The sequence below is a fragment of the Neoarius graeffei genome, chromosome 5, assembly GCF_027579695.1.
Source record: "Neoarius graeffei isolate fNeoGra1 chromosome 5, fNeoGra1.pri, whole genome shotgun sequence".
NCBI lineage: Eukaryota > Metazoa > Chordata > Actinopteri > Siluriformes > Ariidae > Neoarius > Neoarius graeffei.
Window position 1 is genome coordinate 40,514,301 of NC_083573.1, and position 17,950 is coordinate 40,532,250.

At 42.8% G+C, this 17,950-nt stretch overlaps 1 protein-coding gene across 1 annotated transcript; it reads right to left on the bottom strand.

Annotated features, from left to right (window-relative positions):
- Positions 1 to 718: 718 nt before the first annotated feature.
- On the bottom strand, positions 719 to 15,795 carry rcvrn2 (recoverin 2). Its single transcript, XM_060921700.1, has 3 exons — positions 15,415 to 15,795; positions 927 to 1,038; positions 719 to 804 (listed from the first exon to the last, which is right to left on the bottom strand). Exons 1-3 carry the CDS (start codon positions 15,793 to 15,795, stop codon positions 719 to 721), a joined length of 579 nt encoding a protein of 192 aa, XP_060777683.1.
- Positions 15,796 to 17,950: the final 2,155 nt, after the last annotated feature.

A 17,950-nucleotide genomic window follows, 5' to 3' on the forward strand; every position in this document is an offset into this window, starting at 1 on the left:
TGTCTGTCTGTAATGCTGATTCAAACGGGAAATGGTCGAATGATGAACACCGAAGTGCCGGGTGACCTCTGTCTGTGTACTTCCGGCACGCAACATCCCGATGGCCTGTTCACGTTGATTTTGGCTTAGGCGTGGCATCTTCAATAATGACAATTTTCCCATCATTTCCCCCGGGTATTTATAGGCAAGATTGTGTGTACAGTGTATGCAAAATTTGTTTGAAAATTAAAGCCTGTCCATGTCATTGACTACCCGAGTCATATTGTATGTTATTGAGTACAACTCCCTTAAATTCTGATTTGAGCACAGATTTGGAACTTATTCGGGCGGAACGAAGTTATTTTTCCATTGTGATATATTTCTTTTCTTCTTGAGATAAACTCAGCACGAATTCAGCAAGTTTTATCAATGTGCGTTTTTAAAGTTACTTAGTGTAATAAATTCCACTAGTTTCTTTATAGATAACATCAAAATGAAATGTCTTTCTAGTCAAAGTATCCAATACACATCTTAGTCCAAAAGAAAATGTACTCATTATGCATTTTGAATATCTGGTAGTAATGAGAATATTTGTTTATACTATTTAGGAGTGCAGGAGTCTCTATTACATAACTGAATGCATAACCTTTCAGCTTAACTGCCAACATTAAGGAAATAGAAAATAATAGTATTTACAAAGTAACTGGAGGCCTCAGCATGGGTCCAGCTTTATGTTTGTTTATTTGGTGGGGTCGTACTGGATTAGGTGGAGGGCATTACTGTTATCCATCACCCCCTTAATAAACTCCCCCTCAGCCAAACGCTCTGAGAGACAGAGAGAGAAAAGTTGCTTTATTTTACTTCATAATAACAAAAATATATTTATAACCATTTATGTCTAATGTAGTTGTAATATAATGGTCAGCTCCCCTGCTTTAGTATCTTACCATTGTCTTTTTTGTTAAAATATGACCACAGTTTATCTGCTCTCTTCTCTGGTGTGTTTTCATCTGCTGGAAGCTTCTCTTGCTCTTCTTTGGGAATCATCTTAAAAATGGCCTAAGGGATAGAGAACAGAAAACTATGAAAAAACAACAGGAATTTTTAAAAAAACATATTCACATAAATAAAATACCTAAACAAACAGTGTCAGAAAGTTCTGGAAAAGTATCAATCAGGGTTTGGTTATAAAACATCCCAAACATCCCTTGGTGCAACATTAAATCCATTATTTAAAAAAAATTAAATACTTCAATATGCTACAGCAGTGACTTTGCCTAGAAGAGAATGTTCACCAAAAGTCACTGACCAGGTAAGGAGGTCATTAATCAGAGAAGCAACTAAGAGGCCATGGGTAACTCTGAAGGAGCTGGAGAGATCAACAGTTCTGATGGGAGAAGTTGTTCACAGGACACCCATAGCTTGGGCAAAGCAAAACGCTTGGCTTTATAGAAGAGTGTATATAATTGTGGCAGCGGGGGCGTGGTCAAGCGCCGGTCTGTGACCGGAGGGCGGAGTCAGGGAAGGTAAGTGGCAGAATCACTACACCTGATGTCAATTAACCTGTGTTTGTGTGTCTTCCCAGAGACCGCACCCTATATATAGAGAGAGAGAGCAGAGGAAGTAAGCTCTCTCCTGAACCAGACGACTTGTGTGTGTGTGTGCGTGCGCATGGAAGAGAGTGAATTTTGCATCTGAAAAGAGCAAAATAAACGAATTATTGAACTTTATTCTGGCCTGCCGTCTTTCTGTGCTCCTCCCCCTCCTACGAACTGCTACAGTGGTGCCAAAACCCGGGATCGAGCACAGGAAAAGAACAGCCCCATGGAGTCCTCCCCCTTTGCAGACCTGGTCCACGCCCTCGCCACGGCCCAGCAGAGCCAGCACCAGGCGCTAGTCACCCTCCAGAAGGAGCAAGAGCACCGGTTCGAGGCCCTGGTGCTGGCGCAGCAGGAAGATCGACAGGCGTTCCGGCACCTCCTTGCGTCGGCAGGGTTCACCATCTCCATCGCCGCGGGCCATTCTTCCCTCACCCTAACTAAGATGGGCCCGCATGACGACCCCGAGGCCTTCCTCATGCTTTTCGAGCAGGCAGCAGAGGCCTCGGGCTGGCCGGTGGAACAGCGCGCCGCGCGCCTCCTCCTCCTGCTAACGGGTGAGGTGCAGCTGGCCGCGCTACAGCTCCCCGCTGACCGCCGGCTGGCCTACGCGGACATTCGCTGGGCCGTCCTCCAGCAGGTGGGGCGCACCCCCGAACAACAGCAACAGCGCTTCCACGCTCTGCGTCTGGAGGAAGTCGGCCGGCCGTTCGCGTTTGGCCAGCAGCTCCGGGACGCCTGCTGGTGGTGGTTGAGGGCCGACAACCGCGACGCCGAGGGAATCATTGATCAGGTGGTGCTGGAGCAGTTCATCGCCCGCCTACCAGAGGGAACCGTGGAGTGGGTCCAGTGCCACCGCCCAGCGTCGCTCGATCAGGCCATCGAGTTGGCGGAGGACCATTTGGCAGCTGTTCCAATGGCAGGACAGCGGACATCCTCTTCTCTTCCTCTGCTCTCTCTCTCTCTATATATATAGGGTGTGGTCACTGGGAAGACACACAAACACGGGTTAATTGATATCAGGTGTAGTGATTCTGCCACTTACTTTCCCTGACTCCGCCCTCCGGTCACAGACCGGCGCTTGACCATGCCCCTGCTGCCACAATAATCCTATTCCACCTATAGGGCAGTATGGTGGTGCAGTGGTTAGCACTGTTGCCTCACAGCAAGAAAGTTCTGGATTCGAGCCCAGTGGCCGATGGGGGCCTTTCTGTGTGGAGTTTACATGTTCACCCTGTGTCTTTGTGGATTTGCTCTGGTTTCCTCCACAGTTCAAAGACATGCAGATTAGGTTAACTGGCTACTCTAAATTGCCTATAGGTATGAATATCTGAGCTATGTTCTGTGGTCAGACATGAGTAGTATGGTGGCTGCCAGTGGTGCCTTTGTATGCCTTTGACTCGGTCATGTTGAACTGTGACCTTCGTAATTCAGCTGCAAGAAAGGATGGTTAGCCTTCACAACTTCATTTAGAGCTTGCAATAATTCATGTTGGAGAACTGAAGATTTTTGTCTTGACACAGAGTGCTATATTTGGCAGAAACCCAACTGTGCTCATCACCCTGAGAACACCATCCCCACAGTGAAACATAGTGGTGATAGCATCATGCTGAGTGTTATCCTTGTCCTCTTGGTTGCTTCTCCAATTAACTCTTTACCCACTCACTGACCTTTAGTAGATGACCTCCTCTAGGCAAAGTCTTAGTTTTGTAATACTCTATCCATTTTTTAAGAATGGATTTAATGGTTCTCAATGGAGTACTGAAAGTTTGGGATCCTATTTTATAAACAAATCCTGATGAGAGGCTCTTTTCCAGAACTTTGTCCTAGACTTGTTTTGACAGCTCCTTGGTCTTCATGATGCCGTTTGTCTAGGTACATTTTAGACATATTCAACAAACAGCTCTATTTTATATTGAGATCATATTACACTTTAATTGCAAACAAGTTAACTACATTCAAATAATTATATGACTGATGGAGTAATTTAGGGGTTCCACTAGTTGCTACCACAGCAACAGAGGTGAATGAAATGACACCATTGATGTTTTTTTTTTTATTTTGAAAAACAAAACAAAATAAAAAACTAGATTAATTCCACTCCCTCCACACACTTCAGTATTATAGGCTATTTTGCGCAGATTCATGATGTACACTATATTGCACAACACTAATGACCTCATTAATGATCTTATGGCTGAACTGGTACAAATCCCCACAGCCATGATCCAAAATCTAGTGCAAAACCTTCCCAGAAGAGTGGAAGTTATTATAAAAGTAAAATGGGGACTAAATCTGGAATGGGATGCTGAAAAGGTGTGTGATGTGTGGGTGTGATGGTCAGGGTTTCTGCAAACGTTTGGCCATATAGTGTAAAATCCCAATTTCAAGTCTATTTAGTTCCAGGTTGTGACACTACAAAGTTTATAAAAGTTCATGTCACTGTAACACCCACAAATATTAATTAATGTGTTGGATCATATTACTCAGTGTGGGCTTAATTTTACTCACTGATGGTATGCACACTGATTAATGCAGGTATTGATAATTTGTCTTATTTGGTGTATTATTACAAAAGAATATTAATGAATACAAGTGTTGGTTACTTTGTTATAGTATATTAATGCTGAAATCCATGGTTTGTTCATGGTCGCTAATGTGTTAAATAATGTCAGTTCAGGAAATAACCTTAACATAATTCTTAAAATAAAAATTCTTAAATAATATATATATAAAATATATATTATTAGGTTTATATATATTTATTATTAGGTTTATATTATTATATAAACCTTCTGGGAAGGTTTTGCACTAGATTTTGGATCATGGCTGTGGGGATTTGTACCAGTTCAGCCATAAGATCATTAATGAGGTTATTAGTGTTGTGCAATATAGTGTACATCATATATATATATATATATATATATATATATATATATATATATATATATATATATAAAATAAATAAAGATAATTCTTAAAAAAAAATACTAGGCTTTCTAAAGGCTTAAGCACACGTGGAGCAGAGAGGGCCTTGCTCAAGGGCCCAACCATGGCAGCTTGGAAGTGTTAGGGCTGGAACCCTTGACCCTTTGACTCATAACCCAGAGCCATTAACCACTGAGCCACCACTGTTGCCAGGGTGGAGTTTTGTATGATTTTCAGTGCATATTTACAAACATTAGAAATTAATTATTTATTAATTGGGCTTAACTGTAGGTGCTTAACTGCTAGTTAATGTGGAAATAGCTTTTAAGAGCCTTAATTAAATATTTTCTCCATAACCTGGGCAACTATTATACTCGTAAAACTAGTAATATTCCAATGAATTACAACTTATGATGTCTTGTACATTTCTAAAACACAACATGGGCTAAATAAAATAAATAACTAGAAGGGCACTTGATAGAGTGCATACCTTGGCCAAGGCACACATTCAGATTTGTGTCAAAATCTAATCAATTGTTCCTTGGCCCATGGCTCACCTTTCCTCAAAATTTCGTCAAAATTTGTTTACTATTTTTTGAGTTATGTTGGGAATAGACAAACAAACAAACAAACAAACAAACAAACAAACAAACAAACAAACAAACAAGCAGAGGCAAAAACATAACCTCCTCCAACAGGTGTTGTAGATGACATAATAACAATGTTATAGATTTAGAAAAGCTATGAAAAAAATTATTTTGTCATCGCCTGGTGGTAGACTTGATGGCATACCAGATTAATGCAGTGTATGATATTATCAGAGAAGATAATCTGAAGGATACAGAGTAAACTAAAAGGGCACTTGGTAGAGTACATACCTCTGCCAAGCTACATATGATCAAAATCAAATCACTTGAACCTAGGATAATACTAAAGCTGTACACGAAATTTCATCAAAATCTGTTCACTACTTTTTGAGTTACATTGGAACAGATAAAAAGAATCCTGGATCCACATACATAACTGGATCCTGGATCCTCACACCAGAGGTGGGGGACTTGAGACTTGGGGACTTGGACTCGAGTCGACTCGAGTCACTGTTTTCATGACTTGTGACTTGACTTGACAAAACATGAAAATACTTGAGACTTGACTCGGACTTGGAAGTTTAAGACTCGGGACTTGACTTGACTTGACACACAATGACTTGAGTGACTAGAGTGTTATTTCCATCGTGTTTTTATTGTGAAAATAAAATGTAATATGCACATACTTCAGTAATTTTGATTGCACTGCCGTTGCGTTGTCACCGCCCTGTCCATCAGGCACGCTCTCTGTGTGGGCTATATACCGGCACGCCCCATGCCACGATGTGTTCACAGATTTCACATCATATCATCATGTCAGCCATCCCAAGAGTAATCACTTTCAGCTTCAAGGGCTACTGCCTAGAAGGTAAACGACGAACGGCGCAGTGCAAGATTTGCAACGTGACGATTTCTGACAGCCAGACCACGACCTCCAATTTCGTCCGGCATTTGAAGATCCATTCTGCCCAGTAAGTTTATTAATGTGTTGTTATTTGGTGACAGCAGCTAAACTCCTCGTTAGCCAATGTTAGCCACGAGAGTGAGCGGTAGGTAGGAGGATTTTAGCCGTTGCAGATGTAGCTAGGGATTCAGTTTATTATTGTGAAATTCTTATGTGAATGCTGGTAAGCAATGTAGTTACGTCAAGTTTAATGATATTGTATATCAATAAGTTGATTGTGCACTTTGCAGTCGTGATGCTGAATAACATAAGCAGCTTCCTACCCTGTTGTTCTGTTTCAGGGTTAAGCTAATGGTCAGCTTGTGAACATGTACACGTTCATGAGCAGTACAAATTCGTGTAAGTGTGTTCGTGTACATTAGCCAGACTGTCCATAGGGCATAGAGGCAGGGGAGTTTATCATAGCCGTTTGAAATAGCAGTGCAGCAACCTGCACATTTTTTTCGTCACACTACCCGATCAAAAAAGAAAAGAAAACTCCGTCCCACTGCCTATCATGCACTATTGAAAAAAGCGCCACAATTTGGATTCACCGGCATGCCACTCGCTGTTTGACTACAGGCTAGCAGCAATACTAAACTCTGCAAAATAGGCTGACTGTGCGCGGGAGTCTCGGTTCCCGCTGTAACACAGTGTTACGAAAATAAATTGTGCAGCCATCCAAACCATGAATTTACATTTAGTATATCAGGCTACCAGGCCGCCAAAACAATGGTTTGAATGACTACAATTTAGAGAGCACAACTCTGTAACTGAACAGGTGCATTGGATATTTCCCAGTGAGGTAATTTAAAAAGTCTCTGGGTAATTGTTGAAGGAAAGATGAATCCCGTGCACTGTCCTTTCCGTATTGTTCCCGAAACGTTGCACTTGTGGTAAGGAGGACAGTGCGTTAGCCACGACCGAAACGTTGTGAACAAAGTTCCTGTGGAAAGGAATGCGCGGGATGCATATTTCATTTAACATTTATTTTCGTAACAATCTATTATAGCGGCGGCACGGTGGTGTAGTGGTTAGCGCTGTCGCCTCACAGCAAGAAGGTCCTGGGTTCGAGCCCCGGGGCCGGCGAGGGCCCTTCTGTGTGGAGTTTGCATGTTCTCCCGTGTCCGCATGGGTTTCCTCCGGGTGCTCCGGTTTCCCCCACAGTCCAAAGACATGCAGGTTAGGTTAACTGGTGACTCTAAATTGACTGTAGGTGTGAATGTGAGTGTGAATGGTTGTCTGTGTCTATGTGTCAGCCCTGTGATGACCTGGCGACTTGTCCAGGGTGTACCCCGCTTTTCGCCCGTAGTCAGCTGGGATAGGCTCCAGCTTGCCTGCGACCCTGTAGAAGGATAAAGCGGCTAGAGATAATGAGATGAGATCTATTATAGCAGGAACCAAGACTCCCGCGCCAAAGTCGTTCTATATGTCCCCGCTCCGCACAGGCTGAGGCAGCCTCGGAGAGGGAGAGAGCGAGAGAGCGCTTTTGCACACACCTCTGTAGCTTGTCATATGGGGTAAGATGATGTCACTTTTGCACGGGCGAACAGGACTTCTTTTTGAGACCTAAATTATGTCTGACACATTTCTCTATCCTTTTTTTTTTTTACTGGCGCAAACATACATCGAAGTCACTTCAGGTTTCTCCACGTGTATCTTATTAATAATAATCATCTCATCTGATGTGATTAGAGATTGGAGGAGCTCATGCCCCTGTTAACCCAAGGTGTCGTCCTACCCTCTTTTAACTACGCACATAACAGAATGCCAATTCTCTGTTTATTTTTCTTGTTGGCTGATGACAATGTGAGAAACTTAGTTGGCTTTCAATCTTGCAATCAATTTTGCTATCAATAAATAACTTTGTGACATTATTACTGTTTTGTTTTATGTATTTTACAGAACATGAGTATTTAAAATGCAAATATTTAACAGGTTGGGCACATGTGCCAGGGATGTTTACTGACATTTACTTATGTATTGCCTTTTCAATGTATTAAATTCATATTCTGCTGCTAAAATTACGCCAATACGCCTAAGGTGACTTGACTTGGACTTGACTTGACTTATTATAGGACTTGACTTGACTTGACTTGACTTGCCCAAGACAAAAAAGACTTGGGACTTACTTGGGACTTGAAGGTTAAGACTTGAGACTTACTTAAGACTTGCACATGTGTGACTTGGTCCCATCTCTGCCTCACACTATCCAGATTTGCATCAAAATCTATTCAATTGTTCCTTGGCCCATGGCTCACCTTTCCTCACGATTTCATCAAAATCTGTTCACTACTTTTGAGTTACGTTGGAAAGAAACAAACAAATAAACTAACAAATGGAGGTGAAAACATAACCTCCTCCAACACAGCTGGTGGAAGTAAAAAAAAAACACAAAACAAATCCAATGCAGAATTAAAAGTGTTAATTTGTGCACAGTTGGATGTAAGACTTCAAAGAAAATGCTGCTGTGTGAATAAGGTCTTTAATAAGATTAATAAGGTTTAAAACCCATGTCCTATAAGTTTCCTCTAGGTTCTCCAGTTTCTTCCCACAACCCAAAAACATCTTATAGGGGGTGGGGCAACTCTAAAATCCCCCCTCCCCCCAATTATTTTTGCCTTAAACCCAGTATTTCCAAAGAAGAAGAAGAAGAAGAAGAAGAAGAAGAAGAGGCTCTGGATCCACTATGATCCTGACCAGGATAAAGTGGGTACAGAAAATGAACGAGTGAATGTTAGTTCAGCACAAGAGATATTACATAAAGTGCAGGGATTTTGCTGTGTGTCACTGCTAAACTCCACTCAGTTTCATTGCACTGTATTGTACATGACATTTCCCTGTGGAATACAGGCTGTAGTACTGAATTACACCTGCACAAATTCTGAATAAAAGTATAAATTAGTTATCAGAATGAGAACATGACAAGTCAAGTGTGAAATAAACACAATTCAAAGTCACAGTACTGCCAAGATTATATAAGGGATATAACATTCCTTACATAATCACAACAGTACTGTCACTTAACATGGACTTAGTCACTTAGGAAAGCCAAATACCAGATTCATCAGAACCTAATTCCAAGATTCTGCATTCATTCATGAAATAGGATTTTTCTCCTGATAGATAACAAATAACATTTATTTACAGGAAGATAGTGAGGGGTAATTTTACCCATTTTACTGTGACAAACTTAATTTTCTGCTTTAGTTAACATCAATCAACAATAAACCTAAACATTAATAAACCAGATAAATGTTAATAAAGTGATAAAGCGAGTTCACACATTAATGTATGTACATCACCTTGTCATGGTATGGGGGCTTGCATGTCTCGATGACCCTGAGAGCTATGCTGTAGATTCAATGATATCGGACAGGTTGAGGGGTACAGACCAGACTAAGATGATCCCTGGTCCTCCAGGTTGGGGGTTGGGCATAGGGTGAACAACCCCATCCCATAATAAACTGTAGGGGATCTTCGGAGCTACAGTGGTCCCCAGAGATCAAATGCACAGGCTCACATGGAGTGACACGCCCTGCATTGGCCAACCACTGTCCCACTGCCTTGTGGGTAAGCTGAGGATGACAAAAGTTAGGGGAGCACACCCTGAGAGAAAAGCAACATGTGTGGTGGCGTGCGGCAGGTGGTTCTCTGAAAGACTGGAGTTCCGGCAGCCTCCTGCAGCTGTGGAAGAGTGCTGGTCATCTTGGGCTTTCCCTCACCACCAGGTCCCACCCTTTCATGGTGAAGAAGTGCTGCTGGGACATGCGCACCCCCAACGGCACTCTAAATAATGTCTCTGCGAAGGTATCCACCTCTGCCTCGGTGAGACCAGCAACCGGAAACGGAAAGTCTGGCAGTGATAGGGTGTCTGGTGATGGGAGCAGGTTCGAATGCACTGGGAGCTCCTTGTCAGATCTCTGCACGCCAGCAGCACAGGGCTATTTATGGTCGCCAGCAGCTGGGCTGAGTGGCAGCTGCTCTCGGCAGACCCCTGTGTGACTGAGCAGCCCTATTTAGGAGCCACACTGCTCACCCCAAGTGGGGAGGAGCCTAGAAAAGGTGGCCTAAACTTTGCCCACTCAGAGTATCCTGGATAGGCTACTGCACCTATTGGGACATTCCACTCTGCGGTTGAAATAAATCCAAGAAAACTGTCCCTCTTAAACTGGCAACATGGAACATTCGAACCCTGCTGGATGCCAGCGATGAAAGACCTCAGCGAAGAACTGCACTCATTGCAGCTGAACTCAACCACTACAACATTGACATTGCCGCTCTGAGTGAGACAAGGTTCCTGGATGAAGGCTCCATGAAGGAGGACACCTACACCTTCTTCTGGAAGGGATACCCTGCAGGAGGACAACACCAGCATGGTGTAGGACTTGCAATAAAAAATAGCCTCCTACCAAAACTCATTGAAACACCAATTGGCATAAGCGAAAGGCTCATGTCACTCAGGATCTCTCTGGCTAAGAAACACTACGCTACCCTCCTAAGTGTCCATGCACCAACACTACCATCAGGGGATGACGTGAAGGACTGCTGCTATCAATCACTAGATGAGGCTCTCCGTTGTATACCCAAGGAAGACAAGATCCTTTTGCTGGGTGATTTCAATGTTAGAGTGGGGAAAGACAACAAGGTATGGAGTGGTGTCATTGGTGGGCATGGCATTGGTCATGTCAATGCAAACGGTCTGGATTTGCTAAGCCTCGGTGCTGAGCATGGCCTGACCATCACAAACACACTCTTCCAGCTCAAAAATAAACAGAAAACAACCTGGATGCACCCACGCTCCAAACATTGGCACCTGCTGGACTACATCATTGTGAGACGGTCTGAGATAAAAGACGTCTTACTCACTCGTACAATGAGAGGCGCTGAGTGCTGGACAGATCACCGGCTCATCATGACCAGGCTCCTGGTGAAAGTACGCCCTGCTGTCCGTCTCCAGAAGCCAAGGAAGAAGAAGCTGGACTGTATCCAGCTAGAAAAGGCTGAGATCCAGAACAGCCTCCGTCTCGCTCTGGCTGAAAACCTGGAAGACACTGAGCTTCTCCTGAGCACAGATGACTCCATAGATGAGAAGTGGTCTTCTGTGAGCTCTAGGCTCTATGAGGCAGCTTCCCAATCCATTGGGTACAAGGGCAGAAAGCAACAGGACCGGTTCAGTGACAACACGTGCACAATAACTTCCATACTGAAAGGCATGCACAAAGCACATAGTGCTGTCCTCACAAATTCTACATCAACTGCTCTCTGACAAAAATGACAAGAATCCAGGAGAGAGGTGCAGTCAAGATTGCGTGCCCTGCAGAATGAGTGGTGGATATCAAAGGCAAATGAAATACAATCTCATGCCGACAGAAATGATATGCACAACTTTTATGATGCAGTGAAAACGATCTATGGCCCAAGAAACTGCTCCATCTCCCCCCTGAAGTCTGGTGATGGTACCACCCTCATGAAGGACCAGAATCTGATCTCAAAAAGGTGGGCAGAGCACTTTTGAGCACTTTCAAGCTCTGCTGAACCAGCCCTCCCCAGCAGATCCCTCAGTCCTGGATGAACTACCTGTCCACCCCACCATCCAAGACCTTGACCATCTACCAACCCTTGAAGAGGTTCATCGTGCAGTAAGGTCACGAACGAACAACAAGACCTCTGGCCCTGACAACATCCCTGTGGAGATCTTCAGACAGGGAGGCTGCCTCTGCACCTGTGCACTTTTCCTCTTTATCTCACACATATGGAAGACTGAAACCATCCCCCAGCAGTGGAAGGATGCTAACATCATCCCCATATACAAAGGCAAAGGATACAAGTCCCTCTGTGGCAACAGTCGTGGCATATCACTCCTGGCTGCTGCTGGAAATGTCCTGGCCAAAGTTATACTACCGAGGCTGGTGAAAAACATCTCAGAGGAGCTGCTGCCTGAGTCTCAGTGTGGGTTCAGGAGAAACAGGAGTACTGTGGACATGGTATTCACAGCACGGCAACTCCAGGAGAAGTGTAGGAAGCAACATCGAGACCTCTTCATAGCCTTCATTGACCTGTCAAAGGCCTTCGACACAGTCAACAGGGAGATCCTATGGAAAATCCTTCTGAAGTTTGGCTGCCCACAAAGGTTTGTTAACATCCTCCAGCAGTTTCATGAAGGCATGATGGCACGTGTGACCACCAGAGGCCAGGAATCCGAGCCATTCAGGGTGTGCACTGGTGTATGTCAGGGGTGCTCCAGTTCTTTTTAACATTTTCCTCTTGTGTGTGACACTACTGCTCCACAAGGACATCGAGAGAGAGACAGTGAAATTACCTTGGACTTCAGACTTGACGGGAATCTGTTTAACATCTGAAGGCTCCAAGCGGCCACAAAAACAATATCTGAACACATCATTGAGCTACAGTATGCTGATGACTGTGCAGTCGTGGCCCATACACCAGAAGCACTGCAAGTCACCCTTGCAGCTGCTGCAAAGGCATATGGCAGGATGGGGCTTTCCATAAATGTGGCCAAGACTGAAGTAATATGCCAGTGGGCCTCTACTCCTCCACTCCACTCACCAACCTTCGCCATCTCCGACAAACCACTTACAATAGTGGAATCCTTCAAATACCTGGGCAGTTTCCTCTCTGACGACTCCAGCATCGACAGAGAGATACAAAACTGGATTAAACATGCATCGTCTTCCTTTGGCAGACTCAGAAAAAGGGTCTTCCAAAATAAAGACCTCAAACTCCACACCAAAATATCAGTCTTTCTGGCAGTCGTCATCACAACTCTCCTCTACACCTGTGAGGCATGGACCCTGTACAGTCGCCACCTCAAGATGCTTGAGGCTTTCCATATCAGATGCCTCCAATGCATCCTGGGAATAATCTGGAGTGACTGAGTGCCACATACTGAAATCCTCTGCAAGACCAACTGTGTCAGTATGGAGGCCCTCATCACCCAGCACCAACTTTGCTGGCTCGGTCACGTCATCAGGATGCTGAAGGAACGCCTACCTCGCAAAGTGCTGTATGGCCAGTTACATGTTGACCGCCGCCTGGCAGGGGGCCAAAAAAACGTTACAAAGACCAACTGAAAGCAACTATGAAAAAGTGTGGTTTGAACCCAAGCCAGCTGGAGGACATTGCCACCCAACACTCCATCTGGCGGCAGCTCTGTCAACAAGGGGTGCAGAAGCTTGAGGAGGACCGAGGAGACCAATGGACCAGGAGACACTTGAAGAGACATGAAGCCAGTTCCACACGCTTACCCCCAGTCAGTGCCCTTAACTGTTCTGTTTGCGGCAGGCAGTATGGCTGACAGATTGGACTTTATAGTTACATGAGAACTCACAAGTAGCAGAGGTAGGATTGTCATCATTGGATACAACAGACATCCTTAAGCAAATAAACTGTATGTAATTGCCATTTTAAAAAACTCAATACATATGCACTGACTAATGTTTATTCAATGACAGACACAAGGCAAAAAATGGTACAAAAGCCAGTATATTTGAAATAAATATGCTAGATTATTTTTGTTATTATGATTATCTTATGTTGTACTATTGAGCTATATTCTTCCTGTAGTATTTATAATGAATTTCCTTTAAGGAAGGGAACAACTGTTGCAATAAAAGCTTGGATGATTTTCTATTCTGTATACCCCATTACATTTGTATGTAATACATTACATAGTATTTGGCTAAACCTTTAGGCTAAACAAATTCACTCATATAGGAAATTCAGGGCCCTGTTTTTGCCCACAGTATTCCCATTTTATTTCCTGATATCCTTAAATATGGCTAAAACTATGCTTCATGAATGTTTCACAATATTACCTGAAATGGCATTGCTGTACTAGTGCATCTCAAAAAATTAGAATACCATGAAAACGTTCCTTTTTTCATAATTTAATTCAAAAAGGTAAACTTTCATATATTCTATATTCATTACATGTAAAGTGAAATATTTAAAGCCTTTTTTGTTTTAATTTTGATGATTATGGCTTGTAGCTCATGAAAATCAGAAATCCAGTATCTCAAATTATTAGAATATTCCCCAAGATCAATTAAAAAAAAGGATTTACAATACAGAAATGTCCAACTTCTGAAAAGTATATTCATTTCTACACTCAATACTTGGTTGGGGCTCCTTTACCATGAATTACTGTATCAATGCGGTGTGGCATGGAGGTGATCAGTCTGTGGCACTGCTGAGGTGTTATTGAAGCCCAGGTTGCTTTGATAGTGGCCTTCAGCGTATCTGTATTTTTGGGTCAGGTGTTTCTCATCTTCCTCTTGACAATACCCCATAGATTCTCTATGGGGTTCAGGTCAGGCAAGTTGGCTGGCCAATCAAACACAGTAATATCATGGTCAGCAAACCATTTGGTAGTAGTTTTGGCACTGTGGGTAGGTGCTAAGTCCTGCTGGAAAAGGAAATCAGCATCTCCAAAAAGCTCGTCAGCAGATGGAAGCATGAAGTGCTCTAAAATCTCCTGGCAGATGGCTGTGTTGACTTTGGACTTGATAAAATACAGTGGACCAACACCAGCAGATGACATGGCACCCCAAATCATCACAGACTGTGGAAACTTCACACTGGGCTTCAAACACCTTGGATTCTGTGCCTCTCCACTCTTCCTCCAGACTCTAGAACTGTGATTTCCAAATTAAATGCAAAATGTACTTTCATCTGAAAAGAGGACTTTGGACCACTGAGCAGCAGTCCATTTCTTTCTCTCCTTAGCCCAGATAAGACACTTCTGACATTGTCTCTGGCTCAGGAGTAGCTTGATATTAGGAATGCGAAAGTTGTATCCCCTTTCTTGAAGATGTCTGTTCGTGGTGGGTCTTGATACGCTGACACCAGCCTCAGTCCACTCCTTGTGAAGCTCTCCCAAGTTCTTGAATCAACTTTTCTTGACAATCCTCTCAAGACTGCGGCCATCCCTGTTGCTTGTGCACCTTTTCCAGCCACCCTTTTCAGCAATGACCTTTTGTGGCTTACCCTCCTTGTGGAGGGCATCAGTGATCATTTTCTGGACAACAGTCAAGTCAGCAGTCTTCCCCATGATTGTGGTTGTGTGTACTGAACTAGACCAAGAGATACACTGTGTTCATACTGTTTTACTCAAACTCGAAATGAAATATTCTAATATTTTGATTTTTTTAATGTTTTTGTACTGTATTCCATACTGATTAAAATTAAAATAGAAAAATGCTTGAAACATTTTAGTTTATGTGTAATGAGTCTATAATATATAACATTTTCACTTTCTTAAATAACTGATGGAAAATATTTAACTTTTTCACAATATTCTAATTTTTTGAGATGCACTAGTATATTACAGCCTTAGTCATCATTCATAATAACTTACATGACAGATTTCTGATACTTCTGCCTTGGTGATGTAGCCATTCTTGTCAACATCAAACAGTAAGAAAGCCCACTCCAACTTCTTCTTTGTTTGTCCACCTGATGTCAAGTGGAGAGCAATTATGTACTCCTTGAAGTCTAGTGTCCCATCATCATTTGTGTCGAATGATCGAAAGACATGCTTGGCATATGTAGTGGCATCGCTGTCAGGAAAGAAGCGTTTATAGATCTTCTCAAATTCATCTGGCCCAATGCATCCAGATGGGCATTGTTTCTGGAAGTTCTCGTACCACTGACAGAGCTCGGTCTCTGAAAAAGTTGTTGTTAGCTTCAGGTCTTTGAGGATCTCCTTGGAAATGGCACTGCTCTTGGAGTTTCCCATTGCTGAATCTGGATGCAGGAGCAAGACCTTGATGTCACAGGAAGGAGCCCTCTCTTAAAAGCTAAACCAGAGACTTTCTCAATTAATGAGGTTTTTTTTTTCAAAGCAAAATAGTTGTCTTAAAGAATTGGTGGACTTGTCTGTCTAAAGTAGAGATTACCAAATGTGACTTGTAGCATAGAACAAGGAGAAGAGAGGGAATGAGATAACACAGTGGGTGGAGAAGGATTTAGACTGTTACCTCTGACAGCAGGGTTAAGTCTGATAAAGGTGGATTTCACTCGCCTAAGCTGTTGAGATTTGAATTAACCACTCTGTTTCTACAATTTTAAAAAGCTGTCTAGAGAACAAAGCACATATCAGTCACAACCAGTCTGTTAAGTGTGTGAAACTTGCACATATGGTACATGCATTTCTGACTCTTCTTAGTACTCAGTAATATGCTTCTACTCATAATTAAAACAATCATTGTTGAAATGATGAAATTTAAACAACAGTTTTACAGTAAAGCATGACTCAGAGATTGAGAGCTACAGTCAGGCAACAATTAGTTGGTTACGGAAACTCTGAGGAACCCACATACTTTGTTCAATAGTGATAAAATGTGGCATGTGATTGAGGATCTTTAAGTTTCTTGATATCTTCCTCTCCCACTAGTGCTTGCTTAGAATTAGAGTCAACATGCATGCAGCTCCCTCACTCAAGCTCATTAGGACTAATTGCCATGCTCCTGTTCCTGATCAGAGTGCAATCACAGCTTGCACTTATAAGGACTATAGACTTTGCAAAGTATATGCCTAACATTACCAAGCCTTTGTTTATTGTATTGCTTTTCTGGTTTTGACTCTCGCTTGCATTGTTAGATTTTGCCCTTTGTCTCTGCCTTGTTTATCCTGTTCCTGCCTTGCTTGACCTTTGTCTGTTTTTCCGACACTGCTTTTGCCTGATATTTTGGATCTGTTTGCCAGTGTGCTTTTAAACAGAGGCGATTCTAGAGTCTGTTGTGGCCCCAAGCAAAAATTTCCAGGGGGCCCTTCTGACCAGTGTTCATCACTAATATGTTATAAATAATCTGACACCAACGAAAAATGGAGTGCGAGTCCAGCTCAGCTTGCAAACTAACTGAATGTGAAGTAATTAACCTAACAATGTTACCGTTTTTACGTTTCAAACTTAATGTTAGACTAACGTACCAGGGAGACACTTGAACAGCAGCTAACATTTGCGTAAGTTAGCGTTAGCGTCAGTTTTATGCAGTGGTCACGTTCTGAAGCTAATGTTAGCACAGGTCAGTCTCACACAAAGTAACACCATTTGTTCAATAACAGCAGTCATTTACTGTTAATGTTATATCATTATCTGCTCCACTTACCACTGTCTTTCTTTTTTTTTCTTCATTCTCTTTTTTTCTTCCTTTTCTCACTACCAGATGGATAATTCCTCTTCATTTTCCCTCAGCTTCTTTTCCATTGCAGTCCGTTAACATCACACAGGTTAACGTGAGGTGGGATTGATGTGGGGCCCCGTTCGGGAGGTTTCCTACTGAGATGATGTCATTGCAAATCGCTCATTGTTGTTTATTTGATTTAACCTTTATTTTTAACAGGGAGGTCGGTTGAGAGCAAGCTGTCTTTTTCAATTCTCTCTGTCATTGTTTTTTCAAACATAATTTTTTTTCAAATATATATATTTTTGAGACATTTCGGTACATAAAACAGCCCTCGGGCCCCGACTTTCGGGGGGCCCCTGGGCCAGGGGGCCCCAAGCAGTTGCCTGCCTTGCCTGTTCACAAGCTGCGTGCCTGCTTTTAAATAATCTCTTTCAGCACTCTTCATCCAGCTATCACCCAATTACATGACACCAAGGGTGTTTAATATCAACATCATGTCCTCCAAGAGCTTTCTAATATGCTTTCAGTATTTTGGTCCAAATCTAGTCATGACACTTTAGAACATCCCTTGTTCTTCAGCAGAGAATAAACAGGGCCAGCTAGGATGTTTGTACCACTGTTCAATTATGCTTGACTCTGACCCAATTTAATCCGCTCTAAATGGCTTCATATGAACTGACCACTCATGTCTTCTCTGCAGGTTTCTTGAGGCCACACCTTTTTTGTATTAATGAACATTTAGAAGCCATTCACATATCCTCTACC